General features: G+C 64.9%; 1 protein-coding gene across 1 annotated transcript; it reads right to left on the bottom strand.

The window, feature by feature from the left end:
- Positions 1–2,361: 2,361 nt before the first annotated feature.
- MUC6 (mucin 6, oligomeric mucus/gel-forming) lies at positions 2,362–26,548 on the bottom strand. The gene is made up of 48 exons (XM_059710922.1): positions 26,321–26,548; positions 23,633–23,695; positions 23,122–23,365; positions 22,895–23,021; positions 22,446–22,536; positions 22,273–22,382; positions 21,974–22,181; positions 21,700–21,822; positions 21,187–21,307; positions 20,913–21,051; positions 20,680–20,784; positions 20,498–20,570; positions 20,287–20,424; positions 19,921–20,082; positions 19,747–19,841; positions 19,517–19,649; positions 19,155–19,404; positions 19,023–19,075; positions 18,828–18,937; positions 18,285–18,436; positions 18,021–18,162; positions 17,812–17,922; positions 17,266–17,451; positions 16,942–17,181; positions 16,715–16,871; positions 16,435–16,578; positions 16,101–16,163; positions 15,603–15,638; positions 14,980–15,180; positions 14,328–14,555; positions 14,090–14,128; positions 13,573–13,758; positions 11,198–12,306; positions 10,048–10,322; positions 9,523–9,921; positions 9,010–9,396; positions 8,491–8,889; positions 7,972–8,370; positions 7,453–7,851; positions 6,940–7,326; positions 6,527–6,819; positions 6,254–6,330; positions 6,004–6,176; positions 5,377–5,775; positions 4,964–5,130; positions 3,337–3,375; positions 2,838–2,940; positions 2,362–2,557 (listed from the first exon to the last, which is right to left on the bottom strand). Exons 1-48 carry the CDS (start codon positions 26,376–26,378, stop codon positions 2,362–2,364), a joined length of 9,489 nt encoding a protein of 3,162 aa, XP_059566905.1. The 5' UTR covers positions 26,379–26,548.
- Between the last annotated feature and the right edge of the window lie 1,102 nt (positions 26,549–27,650).

Here is a 27,650-nt window from a genome sequence, read left to right as displayed (position 1 = left end):
TGGATAGTTTCTGGAACTTTTCGTATACCACTGCTGTGCTGCTGCTCTGCTTCTCAGAGGCAGGCGGCAGTGTTTCGTCGTGGGGCTCAACCTGAACCAGGCATGTGCCTGTTGTGGGAGCCGCCATGGCAGGAGCTACGTGATGAGGTCCCCATGTGGCCTGGCCCTGTGCTTGGGCTTTCGGGCTGGAGCCCAGAGCATGCCAGTTGCCGCGCAGAGCCTGGCTCTCCCAGGGCAGGATTTGCGGTCTAGACAAGGGGACATCTGTTCTGCCTCCCCAACGTGCATCCCGCTGGGTTCAGCTCCCTTCCAGCACAGTGTTCCCAAGGGGTTTGCAGTGCCGACTGACTGCGCGTGGGGAGGGTACGGGGGACTCTCCAGGGTGTGTAGCTGACCTCACTCATCTTTGGGCTTCACCGTAGTGGCCAGGGACTGATTCCCATCTGTGATTGGAGGGTTAAATGTGACCAGCAGAGAAGATTCTAGAAGGCAAGCTGGTCTCTTCCCTTTTGGTAGCCTTGGGCCGTCAGCGCCGTTGTCCCTGGGTCATAGTTGCAGCCAGTGTGGCTGGCATGGGCACAGGAGGGTGTCGCCCTGCGCCACTCTCATCACTCAGCGCTGGTGGTGGTCACTCTGTCCTGGCCGCCAGCCTGCACGTGTGCACCCTGAGCTGCCACCCAGGAGCCCAGCCAGCCAGGGCCTCTGTTCTGCTTGGGGCTGGTGTGCAGAGGGTGGCAGCTCAGCCTGGCAGGTGGCACCTGAGGGCCTAGGAGGAGCCAGGGCTTCGTTGGTTTCCCAGTTTCCCAGCAGGCACTGGGCACCCCGAGAGGCGCCTCAGACCCCCATGAGCCTGTGCTGTGGTGTGGGTCCCGGGGAGGCAGAGGCACGGAGGCGCCCTCTGGGCCTGGGGCAGCCACACTGCAGACACCCCACCAACGTCAGTGTAGCCCCTGCGTGCGTGCTCTGTGACCCACAGAGACCCGCGTAACCACCACCTCCGCGTGCGCCTCTGTGTCCAGGGGTCCTTGCAGGGACAGGAGTGGCCTTTTAGTTTCCCTTTAATTTGTAGGTTTAACTGCTAACGTGGCCGGCCACACAGTGATGCTCCTTGTGCGTCTGTTCAAGCTGCTGGCGGTGCGCAGCGCTACCGCACTGCCGTGTGGCCCGCCCGCCCGCGGGGTTCTCCTGTGTCCGTCGGCGCCCTCCCTGAGCTACGCCTGGGCTAGTGCATTGTAGGAGGGAGCACCATGAAGTGTGCTCCTTCCAAGGGACAGTCAACACCAGGACCATGACAGGAATGTGTGGTGCTGTCCCTGGAGGGACGGGAAGTTGGAGGGAAAGCCCCCGCCTGCAGCGGGAGGCCATTGACCCCCTGACATGGCAGGGCGCCTCCTTGGGTGGGTCGTCCTCTAGAGCAGCGGTCGCCAACCTTTCGGACCTCACAGACCACCAGTTGGTGGCCGCTGCTCCAGAGCGTGGCGGCCCGGCCACGGCAGAAGCTTAGGTGCGCTGGAGGTGATGTGCCTTTCGCTCTGCATGTGGGTTCAGGGTGTAAGGTTGAGCCTGTGAGGTCATCCTGCTGGGCCCCCGCCCGGCCTTGGCTCTCCTCTGGGCAGGATGTGTCGGGTAGTCTGCCGCTTGGAGGCTGCGGGTCTAAGGGTTCCTCCTGGGGAACAAGCCTCCAGAGCTCATGGGAGGGGTGACCCCACCACAGACTGGGAGCAGGATCCCACGGGAGGAGGGCTTCCCAGGAGAGTCCCGAGTGAGGGAGGGACCCTGGAGGCGGGCCCAAGGAGGGCGAGGGGCCTGCGGGGGTGGGTCCTGGCCGATGCCGCCTGGCCTCGTGGGGCAGGTGGGGTTGGGGTTCACGGGTGCCAAGGGGCATGGAGACGACAAGCAGAGCTCAGGGTGGCTTCATGCCTTGACCAGGGCGAGTTTATTTGTCCTCTGTTCACAGGGCTTGTCGAGCACGGCTCTGGGACACCCCTCCCCAGGGTGAGCTGTGTTGGTGGGCAGGCTGGTGCCCTCACTTCCCTTCCCGACTGCTCGGCCCCTCTCCTTGCTGCCTCTCCCCTGCCCATTGTTGCTCTTCCTCGGCCCCAGGGTCTGGTTGGGCAGGGCCGGGCAGCTTCCTTCGAAGGCTGGGAGGCAGTGTGGACGATTGGTGGGCGTGTCCTGAAAGGCTTGTGTGGGTGGGCCAGGGTCTGCGGGACCCCTGCCCGGTAGGCCCTTCCTGCAGGTGCCTGGATGAGCTGCACCCAGGGCTCTGAGGCCAGGCCTAGAAAGGGGCTGCCGGGCACAGCAAGCCAGAGAGGGGAGTGGGGGGAGAGGGCTGGGCGCTGGGAGCGGTGCTTCATCCTCTCACCAGGGAGGCTGCCCTTGGTCTCTGCAGTGCCAGGGGCCACACGCGCAGCGTTTGAACACCTGCAGCGTGAGCACCAGCTGCTTGCCTGGTTCCCCGGGGTCTGGACAGGGCAGTACCAGCTGCTTCTCGTAGGAGCCAAGGGGGTGGCAGCAGCTGCAGAGGGTGTCCACTTGGTTGGTGTAGGCGTTGAAACTAAAGAATCCGCCAAAGGTACATGGTCAAGCCTGCGGCCTCGGCGAAGGATCCCCGTTCCTCCCCAACCACCCAGACAAGGGCAGACCCTGGCAGGGCCTCGGGGCGGGCCTCTTTGGTGACCTTCCCAGCTGTTGGAGGTCAGCTGCAAGGGTGGTTGAGATGGGGCAGGAGATCCTGGCTGGACCTGCCCGACCACCCCCTGGGAGCCTCTGCTGGGTAAGGCGGCTCCAAGCTCAGAGCCCAGCAGTAGATGGAGACCGCCCGGGTGACAGCTCACCTGGCTGAGGAGGCGCAGACACCCTCGCAGCGGGTCACTGTCACGTTGGCTGTGCACCCCTGGTAAGTGACCTCCTCCTCCAGCTCCCGCACTCGGCAGACCTCTGAGAAGTGGAGGCAGGAAGTGAGACGCCAGCCCCAGAGCCAGGTGACGGTGCTGCCCCCCCCCCCCCCATCGGGGTCTGTGCCTGGCCCTCAGGAGGTGGGGCTGGGGGACCTGCGGGCTCTGGGCCTGGGCTCCTCAAGCCCTGTCTGTGTGGGACGCCGAGTGATGCCGGCCCAGGGAGCCAGGAGATGAGCCTGGGCCCCGTGGGGGCCGGTCGGCACTTACCTGGGCCCTACCTGTGCTGTCTCTCCTGCCCGAGCCCCCCGGGTCTGACCTCACCCCGGGAATAAAGCCTGCTGGTCTCCCCCGCGGTCCAGGGCTGTCTCGGGATGAGGCAGATTCCCACGCTGCTCCCCAGCCTCCCCAGCCACCTCCCCTCCCAGCTGATACCTACCTGCGGGCGTAGGTGTGTCTGGTTTGCTGGGCTCAGAACCTGCAGGGGGAACGAGAAGAGGACATCAGTGTCACCATACGGGAGTTTCCTGCATGGCTCTGTGGTCCCTGAGTGGACCCATGAGCTTTGACCTGCACCTAGGCCGTTTCCCAGGAGAAATGTGTCACTGTGAACAGTCCTGCCTGGGGCTTGTGAGGGGAGCCCAGTCCAGGCAATGGCTTCTGTGGAGGGAACACCCAAAGGGAGGGGAGTGGCATCTCTGGAGGACAAGGTGGTGCAGCTGGCCTGGGTGCAGAGGGCAGAGTGGACACTGGAGGAGGCTGCAGGGCTGAGAGCGTGCTGCTAGTCCCAGCTCGGCCCTTAGTGGTCACCTGGGGTGAGGCGTGGCCTACCAGCCTTTGCTTTGCTTTCTGCAGCCTGGGGGGAGGTGGGAATAGTTGCTCCCCAGATCCCTGCCAGCCCGAACCTCCTCTGAGCTCCGCAGGGGACAGCAGTGGAAGGCTGCTGAGCAGAGGGGCTCCTCAAAGGGAGGCCCGGGCTGCAGGGGAAGGGGATCAATAGGGAAGGCCAGGTGTGCATTCCAGCCAGGTGCTGACAAGGCAGGGGCTTGGGTGGTTCCTCTTGTGGGGTTTTCTGGAGAGGTTCCTGGGGAGGAGGAAGGAGGAAGGTGGGCAAGAGGGAGAGAGGAACTGACACCCTGTCAAGGAGGGTTGACAATAGGTCCCAAGGGTGGGGGAACACGAGGCATAGGACAGGACAGAGCTCGGAGGTATGGGGAAGCATGGTGGGGGAGGTAAGACCCAGACCCCCCGGAAGGCACAGCTGGGGACACCCAGAGCATACACCTGGCCAGAGGCTAAGCTGGCTCTCTGACTTGGTGCACCACACCCTTTGCGACCCTGCTGTGCCGGGACAGGTGAAGGCTTCCGGGGCAGGAAAAGAGACCTGCCCACCTCCCACACAGCAGTGAGCTAGGTGTGATGTGCACACAGAGTGGGGGACAGAGGCAGGGAGGGGAAGGAGAAGCCCCACTGGTCATCAGGCAGTGTGAGGAGTCAAGAAAAGGGAGGGGCTCCATGGGAGTGTCCCAGAACGCGGCCCAGTAGAGAGGCAAGGTTAGGAGGATGCAGTGCACAGGGTCATTGGGTAGGCTGTGGAGATATCACTTACTGGAGAAGCTGGGCCCGGATGTGAGAAGAGAGGAGGTGGAGGAACCTGCAGTGGGGGAAGAGGAGCTTCTGTGCGCAGTGATGGAGCTGGTCAGGAAGAGAGTGGTCAGCAGTCCAGTGGTACCAGGATGCTTGGTAGTGAGGTTCGTGGCAGGAGAACTTCGGATGGATGTCACCCCCAGCGTGGATGACATGAGGCTGGGCATGGGAACTCGGGTTGTGAGAGAAGTGAACTGTGAGGTGGTGGAGACGGAACCCGTGGGGGCAAAGTGAGAGGTGAAGGGAGTATGTGGACCGTTGGGAGTAGCCGAGGCCGTGGCGGTGTGTGTCCCCGGGCTCCCGGTGCCTCTGCTGGTGGTTTTGGGGGAGATGGTGGTGCGTGGAGCAGATGTGGTGCCAGAGTGGGCAGGTGCGGAGGGGTGTGACACCAGGGAGGTGGAGGTTTTGGCTGTGCTGACAGAGTGAGGGGCTTGGGTGGTTCCTCTTGTAGTAGGTGTCCATGGCACTGTTGAGGGTGAGGGCACTGTGCCTGTGGCAGGGACGTGTGTCGATGATGGAGAGGAGCCTGTTGGCCTTGCAGTAGAGATGGAAGGAGAGTGGGTCTCGGGTTGTGTTGGGGTGATCACTATGTGAGAAGTGGGAGTGACAGAGAAGGTGGCAGAGTTTGGAACGTGAGTGGATTGAGTGGTCTTGGATGGAGATGAGGTTGGGAAGGTGGTGGTGGTCCGGAATGATGTTCCTGTGGGCGGACCTGTAATGTGGGAGGTGGTGGACAGGGAACCTGTCTGGGGGGAGTGAGAAGTGAAGGGAGTGTGTGGATCGTTGGGTGTGGCCATGGCGGTGTGTGTCTCCGGGCTCCCAGTGCCTCTACTGGTGGTCTTGGGGGAGATGGTGGTGCGTGGAGCAGGTGTGGTCCCAGAGTGGGCAGGTGCGGAGGGGTGTGACACCAGGGAGGTGGAGGTTTTGGCTGTGCTGACAGTGTGAGGGGCTTGGGTGGTTCCTCTTGTGGTAGGTGTCCATGGCACTGTGGAGGGTGAGGGCAGTGTGCCTGTGGCAGGGACGTGTGTCGATGATGGAGAGGTGCCTGTTGGCCTTGCAGTAGAGATGGAAGGAGAGTGGGTCTCTGGTTGTGTTGGGGTGATCACTCTGTGAGAAGTGGGAGTGACAGAGGAGGTGGCAGAGTTTGGAACGTGAGTGGATTGAGTGGTCTTGGATAGAGATGCGGTTGGGAAGGTGGTGGTGGTCCGGAATGATGTTCCTGTAGGCGGACCTGTAATGTGGGAGGTGGTGGACAGGGAACCTGTGTGGGGGGAGTGAGAAGTGAAGGGAGTGTGTGGCCGTTCGGGAGTAGCCGAGGCCGTGGCGGTGTGTGTCCCCGGGCTCCCGGTGCCTCTACTGGTGGTCTTGGGGGAGATGGTGGTGCGTGGAGCAGGTGTGGTCCCAGAGTGGGCAGGTGCGGAGGGGTGTGACACCAGGGAGGTGGAGGTTTTGGCTGTACTGACAGAGTGAGGGGCTTGGGTGGTTCCTCTTGTGGTAGGTGTCCACGGCACCGTGGAGTGTGAGGGCACTGTGCCTGTGGCAGGGACATGTGTCGATGATGGAGAGGAGCCTGTTGGCCTTGCAGTAGAGATGGAAGGAGAGTGGGTCTCTGGTTGTGTTGGGGTGATCACTCTGTGAGAAGTGGGAGTGACAGAGGAGGTGGCAGAGTTTGGAACGTGAGTGGATTGAGTGGTCTTGGATGGAGATGCGGTTGGGAAGGTGGTGGTGGTCCGGAATGATGTTCCTGTGGGCGGACCTGTAATGTGGGAGGTGGTGGACAGGGAACCTGTGTGGGGGGAGTGAGAAGTGAAGGGAGTGTGTGGACCATTGGGTGTGGCCGTGGCGGTGTGTGTCCCCGGGCTCCCGGTGCCTCTACTGGTGGTCTTGGGGAGGATGGTGGTGCGTGGAGCAAATGTGGTGCCAGAGTGGGCAGGTGCGGAGGGGTGTGACACCAGGGAGGTGGAGGTTTTGGCTGTGCTCACAGTGTGAGGGGCTTGGGTGGTTCCTCTTGTGGTAGGTGTCCACGGCACTGTGGAGTGTGAGGGCACTGTGCCTGTGGCAGGGACGTGTGTCGATGATGGAGAGGAGCCTGTTGGCCTTGCAGTAGAGATGGAAGGAGAGTGGGTCTCTGGTTGTGTTGGGGTGATCACTCTGTGAGAAGTGGGAGTGACAGAGAAGGTGGCAGAGTTTGGAACGTGAGTGGATTGAGTGGTCTTGGATGGAGATGCGGTTGGGAAGGTGGTGGTGGTCCGGAATGATGTTCCTGTGGGCGGACCTGTAATGTGGGAGGTGGTGGACAGGGAACCTGTGTGGGGGGAGTGAGAAGTGAAGGGAGTGTGTGGACCATTGGGTGTGGCCGTGGCGGTGTGTGTCCCCGGGCTCCCGGTGCCTCTACTGGTGGTCTTGGGGAGGATGGTGGTGCGTGGAGCAGATGTGGTCCCAGAGTGGGCAGGTGCGGAGGGGTGTGACACCAGGGAGGTGGAGGTTTTGGCTGTACTGACAGAGTGAGGGGCTTTGGTGGTTCCTCTTGTGCTGGGAGTCCCCGACGGGGTGGAAGGTGAGGGCAGTGTTCCTGTGGCAGGGAAGTGTGTCGATGATGGAGAAGAGCCTGTTGGCCTTGCAGTAGAAATGGTCTCGGGTTGTGTTGGGGTGATCACTCTGTGAGAAGTGGGAGTGACAGAGGAGGTGGCAGAGTTTGGAACGTGAGTGGATTGAGTGGTCTTGGATGGAGATGCGGTTGGGAAGGTGGTGGTGGTCCGGAATGATGTTCCTGTGGGCGGACCTGTAATGTGGGAGGTGGTGGACAGGGAACCTGTGTGGGGGGAGTGAGTAGTGAAGGGAGTGTGTGGCCCGTTGGGAGTAGCCGAGGCCGTGGCGGTGTGTGTCCCCGGGCTCCCAGTGCCTCTACTGGTGGTCATGGGGGAGATGGTGGTGCGTGGAGCAGATGTGGTCCCAGAGTGGGCAGGTGCGGAGGGGTGTGACACCAGGGAGGTGGAGGTTTTGGCTGTGCTGACAGAGTGAGGGGCTTGGGTGGTTCCTCTTGTGGTAGGTGTCCATGGCACAGTGGAGGGTGAGGGCAGTGTGCCTGTGGCAGGGACGTGTGTCGATGATGGAGAGGAGCCTGTTGGCCTTGCAGTAGAGATGGAAGGAGAGTGGGTCTCTGGTTGTGTTGGGGTGATCACTGTGTGAGAAGTGGGAGTGACAGAGGAGGTGGCAGAGTTTGGAACGTGAGTGGATTGAGTGGTCTTGGATGGAGATGCGGTTGGGAAGGTGGTGGTGGTCCGGAATGATGTTCCTGTGGGCGGACCTGTAATGTGGGAGGTGGTGGACAGGGAACCTGTGTGGGGGGAGTGAGTAGTGAAGGGAGTGTGTGGACCGTTGGGTGTGGCCGTGGCGGTGTGTGTCCCCGGGCTCCCGGTGCCTCTACTGGTGGTCTTGGGGGAGATGGTGGTGCGTGGAGCAGATGTGGTGCCAGAGTGGGCAGGTGCGGAAGGGTGTGACACCAGGGAGGTGGAGGTTTTGGCTGTGCTGACAGAGTGAGGGGCTTGGGTGGTTCCTCTTGTGGTAGGTGTCCATGGCACTGTGGAGGGTGAGGGCAGTGTGCCTGTGGCAGGGACGTGTGTCGATGATGGAGAGGAGCCTGTTGGCCTTGCAGTAGAGATGGAAGGAGAGTGGGTCTCTGGTTGTGTTGGGGTGATCACTCTGTGAGAAGTGGGAGTGACAGAGGAGGTGGCAGAGTTTGGAACGTGAGTGGATTGAGTGGTCTTGGATGGAGATGCGGTTGGGAAGGTGGTGGTGGTCCGGAATGATGTTCCTGTGGGCGGACCTGTAATGTGGGAGGTGGTGGACAGGGAACCTGTGTGGGGGGAGTGAGAAGTGAAGGGAGTGTGTGGACCATTGGGTGTGGCCGTGGCGGTGTGTGTCCCCGGGCTCCCGGTGCCTCTACTGGTGGTCTTGGGGAGGATGGTGGTGCGTGGAGCAAATGTGGTGCCAGAGTGGGCAGGTGCGGAGGGGTGTGACACCAGGGAGGTGGAGGTTTTGGCTGTGCTCACAGTGTGAGGGGCTTGGGTGGTTCCTCTTGTGGTAGGTGTCCACGGCACTGTGGAGTGTGAGGGCACTGTGCCTGTGGCAGGGACGTGTGTCGATGATGGAGAGGAGCCTGTTGGCCTTGCAGTAGAGATGGAAGGAGAGTGGGTCTCTGGTTGTGTTGGGGTGATCACTCTGTGAGAAGTGGGAGTGACAGAGGAGGTGGCAGAGTTTGGAATGTGAGTGGATTGAGTGGTCTTGGATGGAGATGCGGTTGGGAAGGTGGTGGTGGTCCGGAATGATGTTCCTGTGGGCGGACCTGTAATGTGGGAGGTGGTGGACAGGGAACCTGTGTGGGGGGAGTGAGAAGTGAAGGGAGTGTGTGGACCATTGGGTGTGGCCGTGGCGGTGTGTGTCCCCGGGCTCCCGGTGCCTCTACTGGTGGTCTTGGGGAGGATGGTGGTGCGTGGAGCAGATGTGGTCCCAGAGTGGGCAGGTGCGGAGGGGTGTGACACCAGGGAGGTGGAGGTTTTGGCTGTACTGACAGAGTGAGGGGCTTTGGTGGTTCCTCTTGTGCTGGGAGTCCCCGACGGGGTGGAAGGTGAGGGCAGTGTTCCTGTGGCAGGGAAGTGTGTCGATGATGGAGAAGAGCCTGTTGGCCTTGCAGTAGAAATGGTCTCGGGTTGTGTTGGGGTGATCACTCTGTGAGAAGTGGGAGTGACAGAGGAGGTGGCAGAGTTTGGAACGTGAGTGGATTGAGTGGTCTTGGATGGAGATGCGGTTGGGAAGGTGGTGGTGGTCCGGAATGATGTTCCTGTGGGCGGACCTGTAATGTGGGAGGTGGTGGACAGGGAACCTGTGTGGGGGGAGTGAGTAGTGAAGGGAGTGTGTGGCCCGTTGGGAGTAGCCGAGGCCGTGGCGGTGTGTGTCCCCGGGCTCCCAGTGCCTCTACTGGTGGTCATGGGGGAGATGGTGGTGCGTGGAGCAGATGTGGTCCCAGAGTGGGCAGGTGCGGAGGGGTGTGACACCAGGGAGGTGGAGGTTTTGGCTGTGCTGACAGAGTGAGGGGCTTGGGTGGTTCCTCTTGTGGTAGGTGTCCATGGCACAGTGGAGGGTGAGGGCAGTGTGCCTGTGGCAGGGACGTGTGTCGATGATGGAGAGGAGCCTGTTGGCCTTGCAGTAGAGATGGAAGGAGAGTGGGTCTCTGGTTGTGTTGGGGTGATCACTCTGTGAGAAGTGGGAGTGACAGAGGAGGTGGCAGAGTTTGGAACGTGAGTGGATTGAGTGGTCTTGGATGGAGATGCGGTTGGGAAGGTGGTGGTGGTCCGGAATGATGTTCCTGTGGGCGGACCTGTAATGTGGGAGGTGGTGGACAGGGAACCTGTGTGGGGGGAGTGAGTAGTGAAGGGAGTGTGTGGCCCGTTGGGAGTAGCCGAGGCCGTGGCGGTGTGTGTCCCCGGGCTCCCAGTGCCTCTACTGGTGGTCATGGGGGAGATGGTGGTGCGTGGAGCAGATGTGGTCCCAGAGTGGGCAGGTGCGGAGGGGTGTGACACCAGGGAGGTGGAGGTTTTGGCTGTGCTGACAGAGTGAGGGGCTTGGGTGGTTCCTCTTGTGGTAGGTGTCCATGGCACAGTGGAGGGTGAGGGCAGTGTGCCTGTGGCAGGGACGTGTGTCGATGATGGAGAGGAGCCTGTTGGCCTTGCAGTAGAGATGGAAGGAGAGTGGGTCTCTGGTTGTGTTGGGGTGATCACTCTGTGAGAAGTGGGAGTGACAGAGGAGGTGGCAGAGTTTGGAACGTGAGTGGATTGAGTGGTCTTGGATGGAGATGCGGTTGGGAAGGTGGTGGTGGTCCGGAATGATGTTCCTGTGGGCGGACCTGTAATGTGGGAGGTGGTGGACAGGGAACCTGTGTGGGGGGAGTGAGTAGTGAAGGGAGTGTGTGGACCGTTGGGTGTGGCCGTGGCGGTGTGTGTCCCCGGGCTCCCGGTGCCTCTACTGGTGGTCTTGGGGGAGATGGTGGTGCGTGGAGCAGATGTGGTGCCAGAGTGGGCAGGTGCGGAAGGGTGTGACACCAGGGAGGTGGAGGTTTTGGCTGTGCTGACAGAGTGAGGGGCTTGGGTGGTTCCTCTTGTGGTAGGTGTCCATGGCACTGTGGAGGGTGAGGGCAGTGTGCCTGTGGCAGGGACGTGTGTCGATGATGGAGAGGAGCCTGTTGGCCTTGCAGTAGAGATGGAAGGAGAGTCTGTCTCTGGTTGTGTTGGGGTGATCACTATGTGAGAAGTGGGAGTGACAGAGGAGGTGGCAGAGTTTGGAACGTGAGTGGATTGAGTGGTCTTGGATAGAGATGTGGTTGGGAAGGTGGTGGTGGTCCGGAATGATGTTCCTGTGGGCGGACCTGTAATGTGGGAGGTGGTGGACAGGGAACCTGTGTGTGGAGAGTGAGTAGTGAAGGGAGTGTGTGGACCGTTGGGATTAGCCGAGGCTGTGGCGGTGTGTGTCCCCGGGCTCCCGGTGCCTCTACTGGTGGTCTTGGGGGAGATGGTGGTGCGTGGAGCAGATGTGGTCCCAGAGTGGGCAGGTGCGGAGGGTTGTGACACCAGGGAGGTGGAGGTTTTGGCTGTGCTGACAGAGTGAGGGGCTTGGGTGGTTCCTCTTGTGGTAGGTGTCCATGGCACAGTGGAGGGTGAGGGCAGTGTGCCTGTGGCAGGGACGTGTGTCGATGATGGAGAGGAGCCTGTTGGCCTTGCAGTAGAGATGGAAGGAGAGTGGGTCTCTGGTTGTGTTGGGGTGATCACTCTGTGAGAAGTGGGAGTGACAGAGGAGGTGGCAGAGTTTGGAACGTGAGTGGATTGAGTGGTCTTGGATAGAGATGCGGTTGGGAAGGTGGTGGTGGTCCGGAATGATGTTCCTGTGGGCGGACCTGTAATGTGGGAGGTGGTGGACAGGGAACCTGTGTGGGGGGAGTGAGTAGTGAAGGGAGTGTGTGGACCGTTGGGTGTGGCCGTGGCGGTGTGTGTCCCCGGGCTCCCGGTGCCTCTACTGGTGGTCTTGGGGGAGATGGTGGTGCGTGGAGCAGATGTGGTGCCAGAGTGGGCAGGTGCGGAGGGGTGTGACACCAGGGAGGTGGAAGTTTTGGCTGTGCTGACAGAGTGAGGGGCTTGGGTGGTTCCTCTTGTGGTAGGTGTCCATGGCACTGTGGAGGGTGAGGGCAGTGTGCCTGTGGCAGGGACGTGTGTCGATGATGGAGAGGAGCCTGTTGGCCTTGCAGTAGAGATGGAAGGAGAGTCTGTCTCTGGTTGTGTTGGGGTGATCACTCTGTGAGAAGTGGGAGTGACAGAGGAGGTGGCAGAGTTTGGAACGTGAGTGGATTGAGTGGTCTTGGATAGAGATGCGGTTGGGAAGGTGGTGGTGGTCCGGAATGATGTTCCTGTGGGCGGACCTGTAATGTGGGAGGTGGTGGACAGGGAACCTGTGTGGGGGGAGTGAGTAGTGAAGGGAGTGTGTGGACCGTTGGGTGTGGCCGTGGCGGTGTGTGTCCCCGGGCTCCCGGTGCCTCTACTGGTGGTCTTGGGGGAGATGGTGGTGCGTGGAGCAGATGTGGTCCCAGAGTGGGCAGGTGCGGAGGGTTGTGACACCAGGGAGGTGGAGGTTTTGGCTGTGCTGACAGAGTGAGGGGCTTGGGTGGTTCCTCTTGTGGTAGGTGTCCACGGCACCGTGGAGGGTGAGGGCAGTGTGCCTGTGGCAGGGACGTGTGTCGATGATGGAGAGGAGCCTGTTGGCCTTGCAGTAGAGATGGAAGGAGAGTGGGTCTCTGGTTGTGTTGGGGTGATCACTCTGTGAGAAGTGGGAGTGACAGAGGAGGTGGCAGAGTTTGGAACGTGAGTGGATTGAGTGGTCTTGGATGGAGATGCGGTTGGGAAGGTGGTGGTGGTCCGGAATGATGTTCCTGTGGGCGGACCTGTAATGTGGGAGGTGGTGGACAGGGAACCTGTGTGGGGGGAGTGAGTAGTGAAGGGAGTGTGTGGACCGTTGGGTGTGGCCGTGGCGGTGTGTGTCCCCGGGCTCCCGGTGCCTCTACTGGTGGTCTTGGGGGAGATGGTGGTGCGTGGAGCAGATGTGGTGCCAGAGTGGGCAGGTGCGGAGGGGTGTGACACCAGGGAGGTGGAGGTTTTGGCTGTGCTGACAGAGTGAGGGGCTTGGGTGGTTCCTCTTGTGGTAGGTGTCCATGGCACTGTGGAGGGTGAGGGCAGTGTGCCTGTGGCAGGGACGTGTGTCGATGATGGAGAGGAGCCTGTTGGCCTTGCAGTAGAGATGGAAGGAGAGTCTGTCTCTGGTTGTGTTGGGGTGATCACTATGTGAGAAGTGGGAGTGACAGAGGAGGTGGCAGAGTTTGGAACGTGAGTGGATTGAGTGGTCTTGGATAGAGATGCGGTTGGGAAGGTGGTGGTGGTCCGGAATGATGTTCCTGTGGGCGGACCTGTAATGTGGGAGGTGGTGGACAGGGAACCTGTGTGTGGAGAGTGAGTAGTGAAGGGAGTGTGTGGACCGTTGGGAGTAGCCGAGGCTGTGGCGGTGTGTGTCCCCGGGCTCCCGGTGCCTCTACTGGTGGTCTTGGGGGAGATGGTGGTGGGTGGAGCAGATGTGGTGCCAGAGTGGGCAGGTGCGGAGGGGTGTGACACCAGGGAGGTGGAGGTTTTGGGTGTGCTGACAGAGTGAGGGGCTTGGGTGGTTCCTCTTGTGGTAGGTGTCCATGGCACTGTGGAGTGTGAGGGCACTGTGCCTGTGGCAGGGACGTGTGTCGATGATGGAGAGGAGCCTGTTGGCCTTGCAGTAGAGATGGAAGGAGAGTGGGTCTCTGGTTGTGTTGGGGTGATCACTCTGTGAGAAGTGGGAGTGACAGAGGAGGTGGCAGAGTTTGGAACGTGAGTGGATTGAGTGGTCTTGGATGGAGATGCGGTTGGGAAGGTGGTGGTGGTCCGGAATGATGTTCCTGTGGGCGGACCTGTAATGTGGGAGGTGGTGGACAGGGAACCAGTGTGGGGGGAATGAGAAGTGAAGGGAGTGTGTGGTGGGTTGGGTGTGGCCGTGGTTGACCTGGTCCCTGGGCTCGTGTGTGCTGTGCCCTGGCCTGTGGTGCTCCCTGGTGATCTTGTGGTTGTTCCTTCCGTTCGGTGGTGGGTTGAGTGCCCTGTGGAAAATGTGATGCGGCAGTTTGTTATAATGTCATCCTTGCCCGGTAGGTGGCCTCCCGCCTGCTGATGGTGTTCCCCACGCCGGCTTCCTGTGCACCTGGTGTCCCCCTTGCTTTTACTGACTCTGCTTATTTTGGTCCCTGCATTTGTGTTTGTCTCCTGCAGGTGTTTTTGGTCCCTTTTTCCCCTCACAGACGGTGCTATGATGGGTTCAAGTACTCTCAGGCTCCTTCCTGTGGGTTCTTTCTGCAGTTTTGATTTGTGGCCCTGATTTCAAACCTGGTTCCTGCCCCATAGATCCAGTGCCTTTGGGACCCCTGTGCTCACCTGGTGTGGGGGCAGCCGTGGCGGGTGGGCCCGTAGGTGCTGTGCGGGGAGAGGTGCAGAGAGCACGTGGTTAGCTGTAGGCTCAGGCTGGTTGCTGGGCTGGCTGCCCCCCTTTGAGTTGGAGGCGTCCCCTCCTGGGAATCTGTGGCCTGTTCTCGTTCGCAGTTCCACAGCCTGGGCTGGGTTTGGAGCACCTGTGCTATCTCCCCTCTGTGGGGACCTCATGGGGTAGCCTTACCTTGGGGGGACCCCGTGGTGGTTTCTGGTTTGGTTGGTGTTGGCCATGTCGCTGTGGTGCGCACTGTGGACCGAGCTGTGGATTGCGTGGCTGTGCTGAGCAGGGGTGCGGTGGGCTGTGTGGTGGCCTGAGTCACAGTAGGCCCCGTGGCTGTTGACCTGGGGGTGGCTGTGGGGGCTGGTCCTGACGTGGCTCGTGTGGTGATGGCGGAGGTCGTTTGAGGTGACTCTGCAGGGAACAGGACCATCTGCCCTCCCCTTTCCCTGCCCCACCTGTGCCACAGGAGCCTGGCCCGCGGGCAAGCTGAGCCCCTTGGAGAAGGGCGTGTGCCTTCCCCTCACCAACACGCACATCCTTCCTCAGCTGCTTGTCCGGTGGCCATGGGTTCATTGGGCGCTGGCTGTCCCTTCACCTGCCCTTGCTAGCAGGACCCATGCCATGTCCCCCCTGGTCCCTGGGCAGCGGCAGGGGCTGCTGTGTGGGCCCCCTGCGTCCGCAGGTCCCACATGTTTAGTGACAGTGCCAGGCAGCGAGGAACTGCCACGTCCCACTGTAGCTGGTCCTTCAACCCCACCCACTCTGCTGAGCATCTGCCCGCACCCTAGGGAGCATGTCTGATCGTCATGTGTTCCGCACCGCAGGGCGTCCTCACCTCCTGAGGAGACTGTGGGTTCTGGCCGCGGGGTCGGGGCTGTCCCTGTCTGTGTGGAGGCGGGGGCCAAGGCCGTGGGGGTTGCAGGTGTAGCGTGGGGGCTTGGTGAGGGTGCCGTGGAGCTGAGGGGCCCAGTGGTTCTGGGCGTGGCTGTGATGTTGGGGGTGGCCGAGGTGGGCCTGGCTTCTGTGGAGGGCGAGCCTGAGTGAGGCAGAAGGGCTGTGAGTACAGGCATAACCCTGGGAGGAGTCCCCTCTCTTGCCTGCTGAGCCATGTGGCCCTCCACCCCCAGGTGGGCTGGACAGGAGGCACAGGGTGCAAAGGCCGGTGCCCCGCTGAGGGCAGCATCCCAGCCCCTTTGGCCTTGCTGTGACAGTGGCCGTCCAGCACGGCGGGGTTGGTCAGCCAGGATAAGCTTTCCATGCCCCTCCCCTCTGCTGTCCTGGTCAGCGCCGCTTGCCCCCGCCTTGTGGGGCAGCCCAGGACAACCCAGGTGCACCGCAGCCTTGCCCACATGCCAGCCAGCAGCTGCTGGGATGGGCACAGGCTGGGCCGACGGCTACCCAGGGATGAGCCCGGGGAGAGCGCTGCTTCACCTTGGCACCTAGTGTGTGCGCAATCACCTGTGGTGGGCGGCGGTGGCGTGGTGGGCAGCAGCACTGCAAGAGGAAGTGTGGTCAGTGCTGTCGCCCCGTGCCGCCCCTCCCAGTCCTGCCCTCCCGGGGGTCCCCAGGTGGGTCCCTGCTTCTCAGTCCTCTCCCCCCCTCTCCCCCGGGTCTCCTCTTCTCCCAGCACCACTGCCCAACCCTGGTGATGCCTGGCAGCCGGGATGCTGTCCAGCGCCCACCTGTGGTAGCTCAGACCAGCTGTCACCCACATACCCAGCAAGCTGGCGGAGCCCGGGCCTGGGTTGCCCTGCAGCTGGGGGCTGGGTGTGGGTGCGTCAGCATTTGGGGAGGGGAAGCCTGATTGTTTTCCTTTTGTGTTTGCTGTCTGGGGCATGGGCGTCCCAGCACCTCAGGGGCACAGCTGGGGAGTCGGGTGCTGGAGAGCTGGCCAGAGGTGTGTGCAGGACTCCGCCGTGGGGGCTGGGAGGGCATGGGGCTGTGGCCTGAGCTTACTGCACTGCACGCACGTCCCCGTGTCCCGGTCGAAGTACTCGTCCTGGGAGCAGTTGTAGCAGCCTAGGGGGCAGGGCCGAGAGGCCAGGCCTCAGTGCCGGAGCCGGAGCCCCTCTTCAAGGCTTGGTTCCTGCCCTCTCTGTCCCCAGCCACTCCTGGCCTCTCACTGAACTGCAGAGGCAGGTCCCCCCTTGTCCCCAACCCCAGCCACCCTGCCCTGTGCCTGTCACCGTCCCCTGGCTCCAGGCTGGGCCCTCGTCCACCATCCAGTCCTGATCACTGGCCGGGAGGCCATCAGTCGTCTGGCCCAGCCTCGCCCTCTCCTCGCCCGCACCTTCGATGTTGGTGTCTGGAAGGCTCTGCAGCTGCTGGGGGCAGAGGCACGGCTGGTAGTGCCAGGTGCAGTTGGTCTCTGGGGTGTGCTGGTACTGGCCATCGCCCGCCCGCGTGTGGGAGTTGTAGAAGTCGCAGTAGATGGCTGGGAGGACGGGTGCCTGTCAGGGCCTGGGAGGCCTGGGGTCCTTCTGCAGGTCCCTCTGCAGGGCACAGCCTGCTGCCCACCCGGGAGAGGTGCTCCCGCCATGACCGCCCCCAGTCGGGGACAGGGTACTCACGGCAGAAGTCGGGGGCCCTCCAGTCCACGCACACGCCCTTGTCCAGGCAGGCCTTGGCGTAGGCGGCCACAGCGTCGCACAGGCACTCACAGTCCCCACCCGTGTCGCACCCACATGTGTCGCGCACGCAGGCCTCGTAGTAGGGCAGGCGGTACACCTGCGGGAGTGGCCCTCAGTGTCTGCTGTCCACCCACCTGCTCAGGCCCGACCCCCGCGGCGCAGCCCACCTGGCTGTGGCAGGCGGCGAAGGTCTGGCTATTGATGATGCTGCACTTGCGCTCGGCCCAGGCGCGGCGGAAGGCGTTGAGGCTGCAGGGGTCCAGCGCGAGTCTGGCGTCTCCGCACAGCGGGCTCTCCTTCCACGAATTCACAAACTCCAGCTCGCTGGACGCCACGTACTTGCTGCGTGTCTCAAAGTCGTCCTTCATGTTCCCGTTGTAGTTGCCGCACAAGCCGCACAGGGCGTCCTGTGGGGGCTGGTGTCAGGCGGGCAGATGTGCGGGTGGCGGGCGCTGCCCCACCCCGGCGACCTGGGCGGTGATGCGTGGTACCTGTGAGGCTCGCGAGATCTTGATGGAGACGGTCATGTGCTTGTTCCAGATGAGGGTCAGGTTGTAGCTGCTGCCGATAGTGACGTCCAACACCAGGTGCAGGGAGCCAGCCCTGACCCGGAAGTGCACCTGGGGGTCTGTCCCGCTGACCGTGTAGTTCCTGTCCGCCAGTACGATGGACAAGCCCTGTGGGGCAGGGCTGTCACCAGGCTGCCAGCCCCACCTGGGCGGCTGCTGAGTGCCCCCAGCTCTGCTCCTGCCCGTGCTCTCCCGCAGGGGCCCGTTAAGGACACGCGCTGGCCTGCGCCTACTGAGGGCCAGCTCTGGGCTGGGGCCTGTCCTCTCGAGCCTGCCATTGGCGGGAGGTTCCAGAACGTCATGGGCACTGAGCTGAGGACTGAGTCAGGCTTCTGGGAGACTCCCCACCCCACGAACAGCTCTAGGAGACACTGCTGCCCGTTGTGTGGATGAGGAAGCAGAGGGGAAGAGAGGCCAGGACCTGGAGCTTGGTGGCTGCCTTGTGGGGACACCCACCAGCCCACTCACCCCCAGGAACATCCTGATGGCCCGGGAGCAGGTGACACCCGATTTCCCACACACGACGTTCTCCGTGAGGATCTTGAAGGTGGGCCGGGAGTCATTGGTGCCGCAGCCATCCTGTGGGGAGGGGGCGCTGAGGAGGAGCCCACCAGGAGCCCCCGAGTCCTCCCAGGGCCTCCTCGTGGCCCCCCGTGGCCCTTCCCCCAGGGTCTCACCGTGGCCAGGATGTACTCGCAGCTGCCCTCAAACACGAAGCGCTGCCCGTCGAAGGTGACCACGTGGCCCTCCCCATAGAGGGTGCAGGTGGACGAACAGTGGGCGCTCTGCTGGCATGTCCACTTCCCCCTCGAGCAGGTGCTGCCGGGAGCAGGGAGCTCTGGTTCTGAGAGACCCGGGCGTGCGCACCCACCCTGTAGGATCTGACCTCCCAGCCCCCAGGACCCTGCGGACAGCCCTGTGCCAGGGTGGGACTGGCTTACCAGGCCTTACAGTCAGTGTGGAGCTCGGCGCCCCGGGGGTAGGAGACCCCCGCAAACTCGCACGGGCACTCCTCGGGGGGCACGCACTGCCCGCTGGCGTTCTCGTAGAGCCCCTCGGCACAGACGCAGCCGGGCTCGCACTTGGTGGGCACCTGCAGGGCGGAGGTCAGCAGCCCCTGGGAGGGTGGCCCCGGGGGGCCCTCTGCCCCTGCATTCCTCCCTGACCCCCTCCTGCACCAGCCTGCTCAGGGCCTTTCTCTCGGCAGCCTCCCTCCCTCAGGAAAGGGGCCGGTGCCTCCGCGCCTCAGGCTGGGCTGTTGTACCCCCTCCTACTCCTCCCCAAGTTGGGGCCCCAGCCCACCTTCCTCAGGGAACCCCCCAGACTGAGCACACCGCCCTCCAGCTGCTGGGCCTCCCAGCCCCACGGGGCCCGCCTCTGCTGGAGGACAGGGTGGGGGCAGAGCCTCTCCTGAGGAGTCTGGGCTTCCTCCCCCGGCCCCGACAGGATGGGGGGGGCCCTGCCCTCGCCCGCCCCGGCCTTACGCAGGGGGTGCCCGTGGCCAGCATCTGGCACGTGGGGGCACAGGCCGCCCCAAACTTGTTCCTTGAGGACTGGCTGCAGGACTGGAATGTCTTGGGGGCGGAGCAGGATGCTGCAGGGAAGGGGGCTGGTGAGGCGGGCTCAGCGGAGGCCAGGGCCCCTCGCAGTCCAGGGCGCCGCTCCGCTGCACTACGTACCCAGGAGCATCGACGGCCGCCCAGGGCAGCTCAGCCGCCCGTTGGAACAGTAGCTGCAAGAGAGGCCGTGTGAGGGGGCGGCCTGGGGCGGGGCTGCAGGGGGCGGAGCTGCCACCCAGGACCCTCACGCACCAGATGACGCCCTCGACCACAGTGGACTGGCCGGCCAGGATGAGCTTGTGGTTGTCCAAGAGGCAGGGGCACTGGGCCTTGCGCACGCACTCGGCCTTGTGGTTCAGGTAGGTGCCCTCGGGGCAGTTGCAGCCTTCCACGGGCACGGCGCTGGGGTGGCACTCGGCGGCACGGTCGGACAGTGAGAAGCAGGTGCGGCCGCAGGCCCGGCTGTCATAGCTGTACGTCTGGTTGCCCGTGCAGGGGATGGCTGCGGGGAGTCTGACGTCAGGATGGCTGGGCAGAGCTTGGCCCGACCGGTCACAGCCCCACCCTCCGCATGACCCCGGGCTCCCGCCGCCCGCACGCCGGGCAGCACGCACTGCAGTTGTCCACGCTGCTTCTCCAGCCCCAGAGCAGGATGCCCCTGGAGGCGCAGGTGTGGGCGTAGTCCCCCAGGGCGGCACAGATGTGCGGGAAGGTCTCCTCGTAGTTGCAGGCCTGGTACACGCACCTCTGCGGGCAGACAGCAGCATTGGCGCCCGCCATCCACACCCTGTCCCCAAGGTGCCCGACCCCGCAGCCCTCCTGGCCACGTGCGTGCCCCGCCTACCCTGTAGAAGGGCTTGGGGTTCACCACGGCGTGGCACCTCTCGAAGACCGTGCCCTTGTTCACCAGCACCGCACAGTGGGTCTCCGCGCACACCTCTGCGGGGACAGGCCCCATGGGTTCCCGTGCCCCCAGCGTGGGTTTCCTGCCCGCCCCAGCCCTCCGGCCGGCACTCACTGTTGAGCTGGCTCATGGAGCAGGGGTCGGTCTCCCGCTCCAGGGCGGCCGGGCAGTTCCCTGCCCGCCAGGAGTCCACAAAGAGCGAGGCCGTGCCCTCAGGGACACCCATGCTGGTCGTGAAGTCATCCGTCGTGTCCCCGTTGAAGTTGCCGCAGAGCCCTGAGCAGCCAGGCCATGAGAGTGGGCGTCCCGCGTCCCAGTCCTGCCCCGCGTCCCCTCACTGGGCCCCGGGCAGGAGGCCAGCACCACCCGCACCCCTGGGGGGCTGGCCGAGGCCCAGGGGCGGGACCTGCTGGGTCCCGTGAGTCTCTGTGGGGCCCCTTCGTTTCCCGGGAGGCCCGGCCCGGCCCGGCAGGGACTCACCTCGGGTCTGGCCTCTGAACTGAGGCCCGACGGTGATGTAGGCCTGGAGCACGGGCTGCAGCTGCACCACCAGCTCGAGCCCGAAGGTGGTGGCCATCTGCAGGTGGGTGGACGTCTGCTTGAAGACCGTGATGTTGCCTGCGGGATGGAGGCTCAGCGGGCGGCCGCTCTGGGCCCGGCCCCTGTGGCCCAGGCAGGGGCTGCGACCTACCGGTCTTGTATGGCAGCCACTTGGTGTCTCCGTGGTTGGTGACCACCTCATCCTGGGAAATCACGATCTTGTCCTGGAGGGAGGGCCCTGAGTCACTGGGTGCGGAGGGTGGGGGCTGGGCGGTGGCAGGACCGTGTGCTCAGGCTGGGTAGGCACAGTGGCGGCAGTCGGGGCGGCCTTACCTGGCTGGACACGTAGATGAGGGCGACCAGGGAGGTCTCCGAATGCGAGTACCCAGACTTGTCGTAGGCGGCCATGAGGGAGCCCCCGTCGGGGAGCTGGGGGCTCTGGGGAGGACAGTAAGCACAGAGGGCTGGGGGCTGGTGGGGACCCCCCTGGCGGGACCCTTGTGAGACCCCCACCCCGTGGTGACCCCTCTGGGCAGTTCCCTGGGGGTCCCTGGCGGGCCTCCCACCTGGAGGAGGGTGTAGGTGCAGGTGCCGTGGAAGCGGTAGGGCCTGGCGTCAAACGTCGTCACAAAGGAGCCGCCTTCCAGGGCGCAGCGCCGGGGGCAGGGCCGCTCCTCGCACTTCCAGCGCCCCATTGTGCACTGGCTGGGGGTGGGGGGAGGGCGACCAGAGTGGTGGTGGCGCCCCCGGGTGTTCTGGGCCAGCAGAGCTGGCTGCTTCGGGCTGAGGCTGCCCCTGACCCCCGTGCCCCCATGTCCCCACCTCCCCTCCTGTCCTTACCAGGTGCGGCAGGCGTCGGCTGTGACCTCCCCAGGGGCATAGGCCACGCCGCCGAGCGTGCAGGGGCACTGGGCGATGGGCACGCAGGTGAGGTTTTTGGAAACGTCGTCGAGAACCATACCTGCAGGCAGGGACTTCCTGGGGCTGCGTGGGGGAGACCCCACCCCTCCTTGGGCCTCCCGGCCTGTGCCCAAGGAGCTTGTCCCCCTTCACACCCGCAGTCCCATCTGGTCTGCATGCTCAGCGTTCTGCCCCCTCGTGCCAACAGGCCCAGGCCCAGGGCTGCCCTGGGGGAGCGCAGGCCTGTCTCTGGCCCGGCTCGGCCCACCTCCTCCCAGTAGCCTCCTGGACCCACCCCCCACGTGCATACCCCCTCCCTATCCCGTGGATCAACCCATGTGGCCTTGAGCACTTAAGGGGGGGCAGGGGGTCCTGGTTCCAGTGAGCCAAGTGGGGTGCATGCTGGGTGGGTGGGGGCTCATCTGGAGGGTCCTATGGGGAGAGGTACGCCACCTTCCGGGCAGAAGCAGCCGAAGGTGCAGAAGCGGGCACAGCTGTGCTGTGGGTTGGAGCAGGTCTTGACGCAGGCCTCGCCGCACTCCTGGTATACCTGGTTGGCCGGGCACTGGCCCAGGGCTGTATGTACATGGGGCCCTGGTGAGCGGGCAAGGGAACCCTGGGGCCCTGCTCCCCCCCCACCCCCCGAGCCGCTCCTCCTCAGGCCTCCTGTCCCGGGAGTGAGGTGCCATAGAGGCCCTGGCCCTCCCTGCAGCCTCCTAGGACTCACAGCAGAGGCCGGGCCTCCGCCAGCGGCTGACAGGCTGGCCGGCGAGGCTGCAGTGGCGCGAGTACTCGGAGAGCGTGGCGCAGGCACAGCTCTGCTGGCCCGGCCGGGCACACGCGGCCACGTCGGCTTGGCAGCTCTGCACGAAGGGCTCCTTGGGCACGTTGCACTCGGGGGCCACCAGGGCCAGCAGCTGGGCGCAGGTCCGGGCCTGGGCAGAGAGCCATTCGGTCATGGGGAGAAGGCCGCGCCCCACACCCAGTGTTTCCACTTGGAAGGCTGTGCGCCCCGCCCTCACATACATGCTCTGCCTGCAGGACCCGGGGGCCGGGGATGGCCTCGTGGGTGCAGATCTCGTTGGGGTCGTCCAGCTTCTGGAGGGCGGCATACTTGTGGGGCTCCAGGCGCGTGCCTGCAGGGGGCACAGAGTCAGCACCTGGGCTGGGCGCAGGGGTTCCCGCCCACCCCCACTTACCATCCTCGCTCAGAAACTCATTGGTCTTCTCGCCGTCAAAGTTCCCGCAGAGCCCGCACATCCTGCCCATGTGCCTGTCCTCCACCAGGACCTGTGGGCGAGGGCGGGTGGTTGGCACACGGGGTGAGCAGGGCGGGGCGGGGCTCCCTAGGCCAGGGACCCCTCGCCCAGATGCAGAGACCGCAGGTGCCTGCTCCAGGAGCCGGGCACCCTCACCGTATGGGCTGTGACCGCCCTCCCTCCCAGGGGACCTCTTTTCTTGCTGGATGGTCCCCATCTTCAAATGGGGAGACTGAGCCTCCAGCAAAACCCAGGCCCATCCGGGCTCCTGGCCGGAGTCCGCCAAGCTGAGGAGCTGGGGGACCGGTCAGGACCCCCCCCTCCGGGGGCAGCCCCCAGCTCTGCCCACCAACTCCTGCCTCAGGGTGCAGCCCCCACTGCATCCTCACCATGAGGTGGGCGCCGGGGCCCCACACCACCACCAGCTCCAGCTCCAGCTGCTTGGCCACCAGCCGCACGCTCTGGCCGAAGGGGGTGATCTGCAGCCCGTTGCTGGTGTAGGGCAGGCTGACGGCCCTGCGGGGGGAGCAGTCAGCGGCTGCCCTCGCCCTGGCCATTCCCTCGTCCCCGGAACCCTCCCCCCAACCCCCGGCCATGGCCCCGGTCCCTGACCGACCCCACATCCTTGATGGAGATGGCTCCCTGCTGCACCGTGACCACCGAGGCCCCCAGCTCCACGATGACCCGGGAGATGTCCCCGCCGGGCCCTCGCCGCAGCTGGACGCTGAAGGTGGGAGAGGAGGCGTCCTTGCAGATGGCCGCAAAGATGTAGTTGCAGGTCCCCTCGAAGTCATACATGTGGCCGTCGAAGGTGGAGAAGTGGCCGGTCCCCCATGTGGAGCACCAGCCCCTGCCGGGCGCTGTGGAGGGAGCCGGTGGGTCTCGGGGTTCTGGGTCCCCTGGCTGGCAGGGCCCCTGGGGAGCCCATGCTCACGGCCTCCCAAGTCCCAGGCCCACTGAGCCTCACGGGAGAGCCAGCTGCTGCCGTGGGGGGTCTGGGTGTCAGCCAGCAGCCCCGCCCCCCAGGGACCCCCAGCACAAGCTGGTCTCCCCAGGTCCCTGTGGTTGGCTGTCCCTCGTGGAAAGCCCAGACCACGGCCACCTTGTAGCAGAGCCTTGGTCCTCACCTGGCTGTGGGGAGTCCTTCAGCCCCTGGGGTCCTGGGTGGGCAAAGGAGGTGTCGTCTAGACCTGCGTGTTCAGGGCCCATGTCAGTGCTTGGCCCGGCCACCTCTGCTCCAGGGCACAGCCGGACCCGGGTACTCAGAGCCTGGCTGTGAGCAGGGCCCAGGGCTGGGAACCACAGCGCTGGCACCAGGCCTGAGCCCAGCCCGCTGGGCCCTCCACACCCTCGTTTCCCGCCCGCTCGCTCATTCATTTGGTCACTCAATGACTCCTTCGCCCGCTCACCAGTTCGGCACCCTGCACGCAGCGAGCACCTGCTGTGGGCCTGTCCCCTGGTGGGTGCAGGAGACATGGGGGCACATGGTCCCTGCTCCTGAGAGCCCCAGGGAGGGTGAGGCAGTGAGCAGGGCCTGGGGGCTTGGAGGTGGCAGCTGGCCATGCTGGGAGGATGGGAGGTCCCTGGAGAGGTTCCTGTGGCCGAGGGCCAGGCCTCAGGGCGGGTGGGTCCTCCACACCAGACACTAGCCCCTCTGGGGCCCTCTGGCCCCGGGGCATCTGCTGCTCTGCCCACCAGGCTCCCATCACTGCACCCTGGAGGCGCCAGGCCCTCGGGTCGGCAGGAGGAACGAGTGGGCTCAAAGCCTGTCAGCCCGCTGGCTCTGGGCAGGCTCCGTGGGTCTGGGTGGCAGGGTGGCCGGACTCCTGGGCTTCTGCCCTGACTTCACTGGAGGGGGGTGGGGAGGCGAGGGGGAGCCCTGAGCTCAGAGGGGCAGGGGAGAGTGGGGAGGAGCTCGGCCCAAAGGCTCTGTGGGATGGGACCGCTCTCTCCGCTGCACCCCTGTTTCCCACTCAGCCCACCTGGTGACATGGGTCACAGTGACCACAGGGACAGGAAGGTGACCCTGCTCAGGGCAGCTGCGTGGGGCCTCCCCTCCCTGCAGCCCTTCCCTGCCCCTGCCCCAGCTCCACTGTCCTGGGCTGGAAGCAGCTCGCGGCGGTTCCTGCCTCCCCTGCCCCCCCCCCCCCCATCGCCACACTGGTCCCTGTCTACAGTGCGTCTCAGCGATGCCTGCCCCTGGCCCTGTGGTCCCGGCTGGGGTGGGAGGCACAGAGGTGGGGGGGGGGTGTGACCCTGGGCGGCCCTGCCCCCGCGGTGTTGATCAGGGGGGTCTGCGTCTCAGCTCACGTCTGTGCCCCCAGAGGGTCACTCCCAGTCCCCTGCCGCCTGGTGCTGGCCTCCTGTCCATCACTGCGCGGTCCCCTCCCCCCCCCCCCCCCCCGGGCCTCGGGCTCTGTCTCGACAATGACCCCACCCCCCCTTGGCCGCGGGGGTTCCTTTGAAGACGCTCAGGAGGCCGGCAGTGCTTCCCACCACGGTCAGGGCAGGCACTGACCCCTGGCCGGACCCACGGAGCCGCAGGGCGGCCGGCCTGGCAGCCTCAGCCAGGCCGGCCATGCGGTGCAGAGCACTCACCGTCCTGCACGCTTGGCGGCCCCCGCCCCTGCCTGCCCTCGCTCAGCATTGGCCCCCAGGCCCCGGCTTCAGACCTCCTTTCCCTGGTCCAGGAGGGCAGGACCTGCCTCTGTCCCTCCCCGGCCGGCGGAAGGTGGTGCTGAGGCTCAGAGACCTGCCTCACCCTCTGCTGCTCACACAGCCTGGACCCCTCGCAGGCTCCCGCCCCCCTCACCCAGGGCTCCTCCCTCCTCCCCAGGTTCTGGGGTCCAAGTCTGAGCCCCAGGGCTGGGGAGGGGCCCAAGAAGGGCTCAGCGGGGCAGGGGTCCTGAGGGCTCAGAGCAGCCCTTGTGGGAAAGGCGGTGCCTGGAAGGGGAGGGGCTTTGAGGGAGGGCGGGGGCGGGGCAGCCCAGGGGACCTACTGTGCTGGTGTCTGCAGCCGCCCCCTGCACTGGGCCCATCACTGCTCCCAGAGGCTGGTGGGGACATGGGGCCACCAGGGAGGGGCCTGCGGGCCAGGACTGAGGAGAGGAGAGGAGTCCCTGGGCTCCGCCACCTGGGCTCACGCGGGCAGAGGAGCCACGGGCCTGGTGCTGGTTGGTGAGGAGGGCTGGGGCCTGAGCCGTGCCAGGTGGGCGGAAGGGACGGGCATGAGGTGTACGGAGGGGGAAGGGGACCCTGCCCTGGGGTGGATGGGTGAGACTGGGTAGGCTCGGGGCAGCCCCGTGAGGGGGAGATGTTGCCCCCACTTTCACAGATGGGGACCCCAGACCCAGAGCCCACTGAGTGGTCATTGTTCACAGCCAGGACCCACGAAGCTGGGCCTCCACCTGGGTTTTGCAGCCCCAGTGCCCACAGGCCCTGCATCACTGTGGCTGCCCCTGAGGACCTGCCCCCCTCAGGACCCATGGGGGTGGGGTGCCAGCTGAGGGCTGAGCCTGAGTCCTGTCCACCCAGCTGGGGCCTGGCACTGCCTGTCCCCGTGGGACCCCCGCCCCCCAGGCCCGAGTCCGTCCTCCCTGGCACTCGGCCTCGGCACCCTCTGACCCTCACTGGCTGGGGTGACCCAGGCCTTGGCCGGAGCAGGGCGGCCCTGAGCGAGGGGGCCTCACATCCACATCCTGGTGGCCAGCCCACTTCTGGCCAAGTCGGGGAGGCGGGAGGCCGGGAGCCTCTCCCAGGCCCGGGGCCGCGGGGACATCTGGCCGTGCCCGTGCGAGGCCGTGGCCCCCACTCACCGGCGCCCAGCAGGGCTCCCCCGCAGGACAGCAGCAGCAGCAGCCGAGGCCCCAGCATGGTGCGTGGAGAAGCGGTCACCGCAGGACCCGGCCCCTCCTGCCACTGACACCAGGCAGACTTGCTGCACCTGTGCACCCGAGTAGCGGCCTCGACGCCTTATATAGGGGCCCGGCCCTGGCCGAGCCGCCCGCGCCCCTCCCGGCCACGTGCAGCGGCGGACAAACAGGATCTCGGCGCTGCTTTATCAGGACCTGGGCTTCTTGGAAAGATCCTGGTGCGGCAGCGGCCCCGTTATCGCCACTTCCGTTGGGCTGGCACCCTTCCCGTTGGCTCCAGGCGGGGATTGCCAGGGGCCAGTCTGAGGGTCGGTTCCAGGGGGGCCGTTCCGGGGGGACAGTTCCGGGGGTCAGCATGGACACCGTCAGCCGCAGCCCAGGAGCCCAGAGGGGCTTGTCCAGGGCATGTGGGGGGGGGGGGCAGGCACGCTTCTGCCCCTGCGGGGAGCGTAGCTCCTGGGGTGAGTTCCACCCTCACCTGGACCCCAGGACCCCCAAACGGCCCCGCATGCTGGGCCGTAGTCCCGACCTGGGAAAAAGACCGCCCGTGGAAGGACTGCCTTTGGGTCATCGGGGTCCTGGGTGCGAGGCCATCATGGGTGGGCGGTGGCCTTGGGCTCAGACAGGACAAGGCCTGGAGGCCCGAGGACAGGCTGTGCCTGGGACCCTCTGCCTGCCTCTGGCCTCGGGTCCTGGGAGGGGCGGGGGGGGGACAAGCTATATCCCAGGGCCCCGTTCCATTTCCTGCTCCCACAGCTCTGAGGAGAGGAGCAGGGGCAGGAGGCTTGGGGCTGCCCCCCTGGGGTTGCATGCGGGTATGTGCCAGCCTTAGGGTGCAGCGCCCACAGCCCTGGCGGGGGAGGGCGTGGCTCCTGGGCCAGCATCTCAGGGAGCAGGGGCAGCAGGGCCGCTGGGCCTGGTCCATGGGCAGGACGTAGGCCCGGGCCATGAGGGGCCCGGGGTGAAGGTCATGGTCAGGGTGAGGTGAGGGCCAGGGACATGGGTGTTTGGATACTTGGGAGCCCCTCGAAGTTGGGGAGCTCTCCAGGCAGCCTGGCCCCAAGTGGGACCCGAGGTTAGACTCGGGGTGCGGCTCAGGAGGCTTTCTCTTTCCTGAGGGGGGTCTGGCCTCACGGAGACACGGGTGCCGGAGCCCCAGCTCCTTCCACGGGGCCTACATCTGGGCCGCCGGCCGGCCCCCGCCCGGCCTCCTCACAAGGGGCCGAACTGTGCGTCACAGACCAGCGCCCACGTGGCCGGGCTCGGGCCGCCT

This window comes from Myotis daubentonii, chromosome 9, assembly GCF_963259705.1.
Source record: "Myotis daubentonii chromosome 9, mMyoDau2.1, whole genome shotgun sequence".
Taxonomy (NCBI): domain Eukaryota; kingdom Metazoa; phylum Chordata; class Mammalia; order Chiroptera; family Vespertilionidae; genus Myotis; species Myotis daubentonii.
The sequence above is the reverse complement of the archived record's forward strand: the minus strand, read 5'-3'. Positions and strand labels throughout refer to the sequence as shown.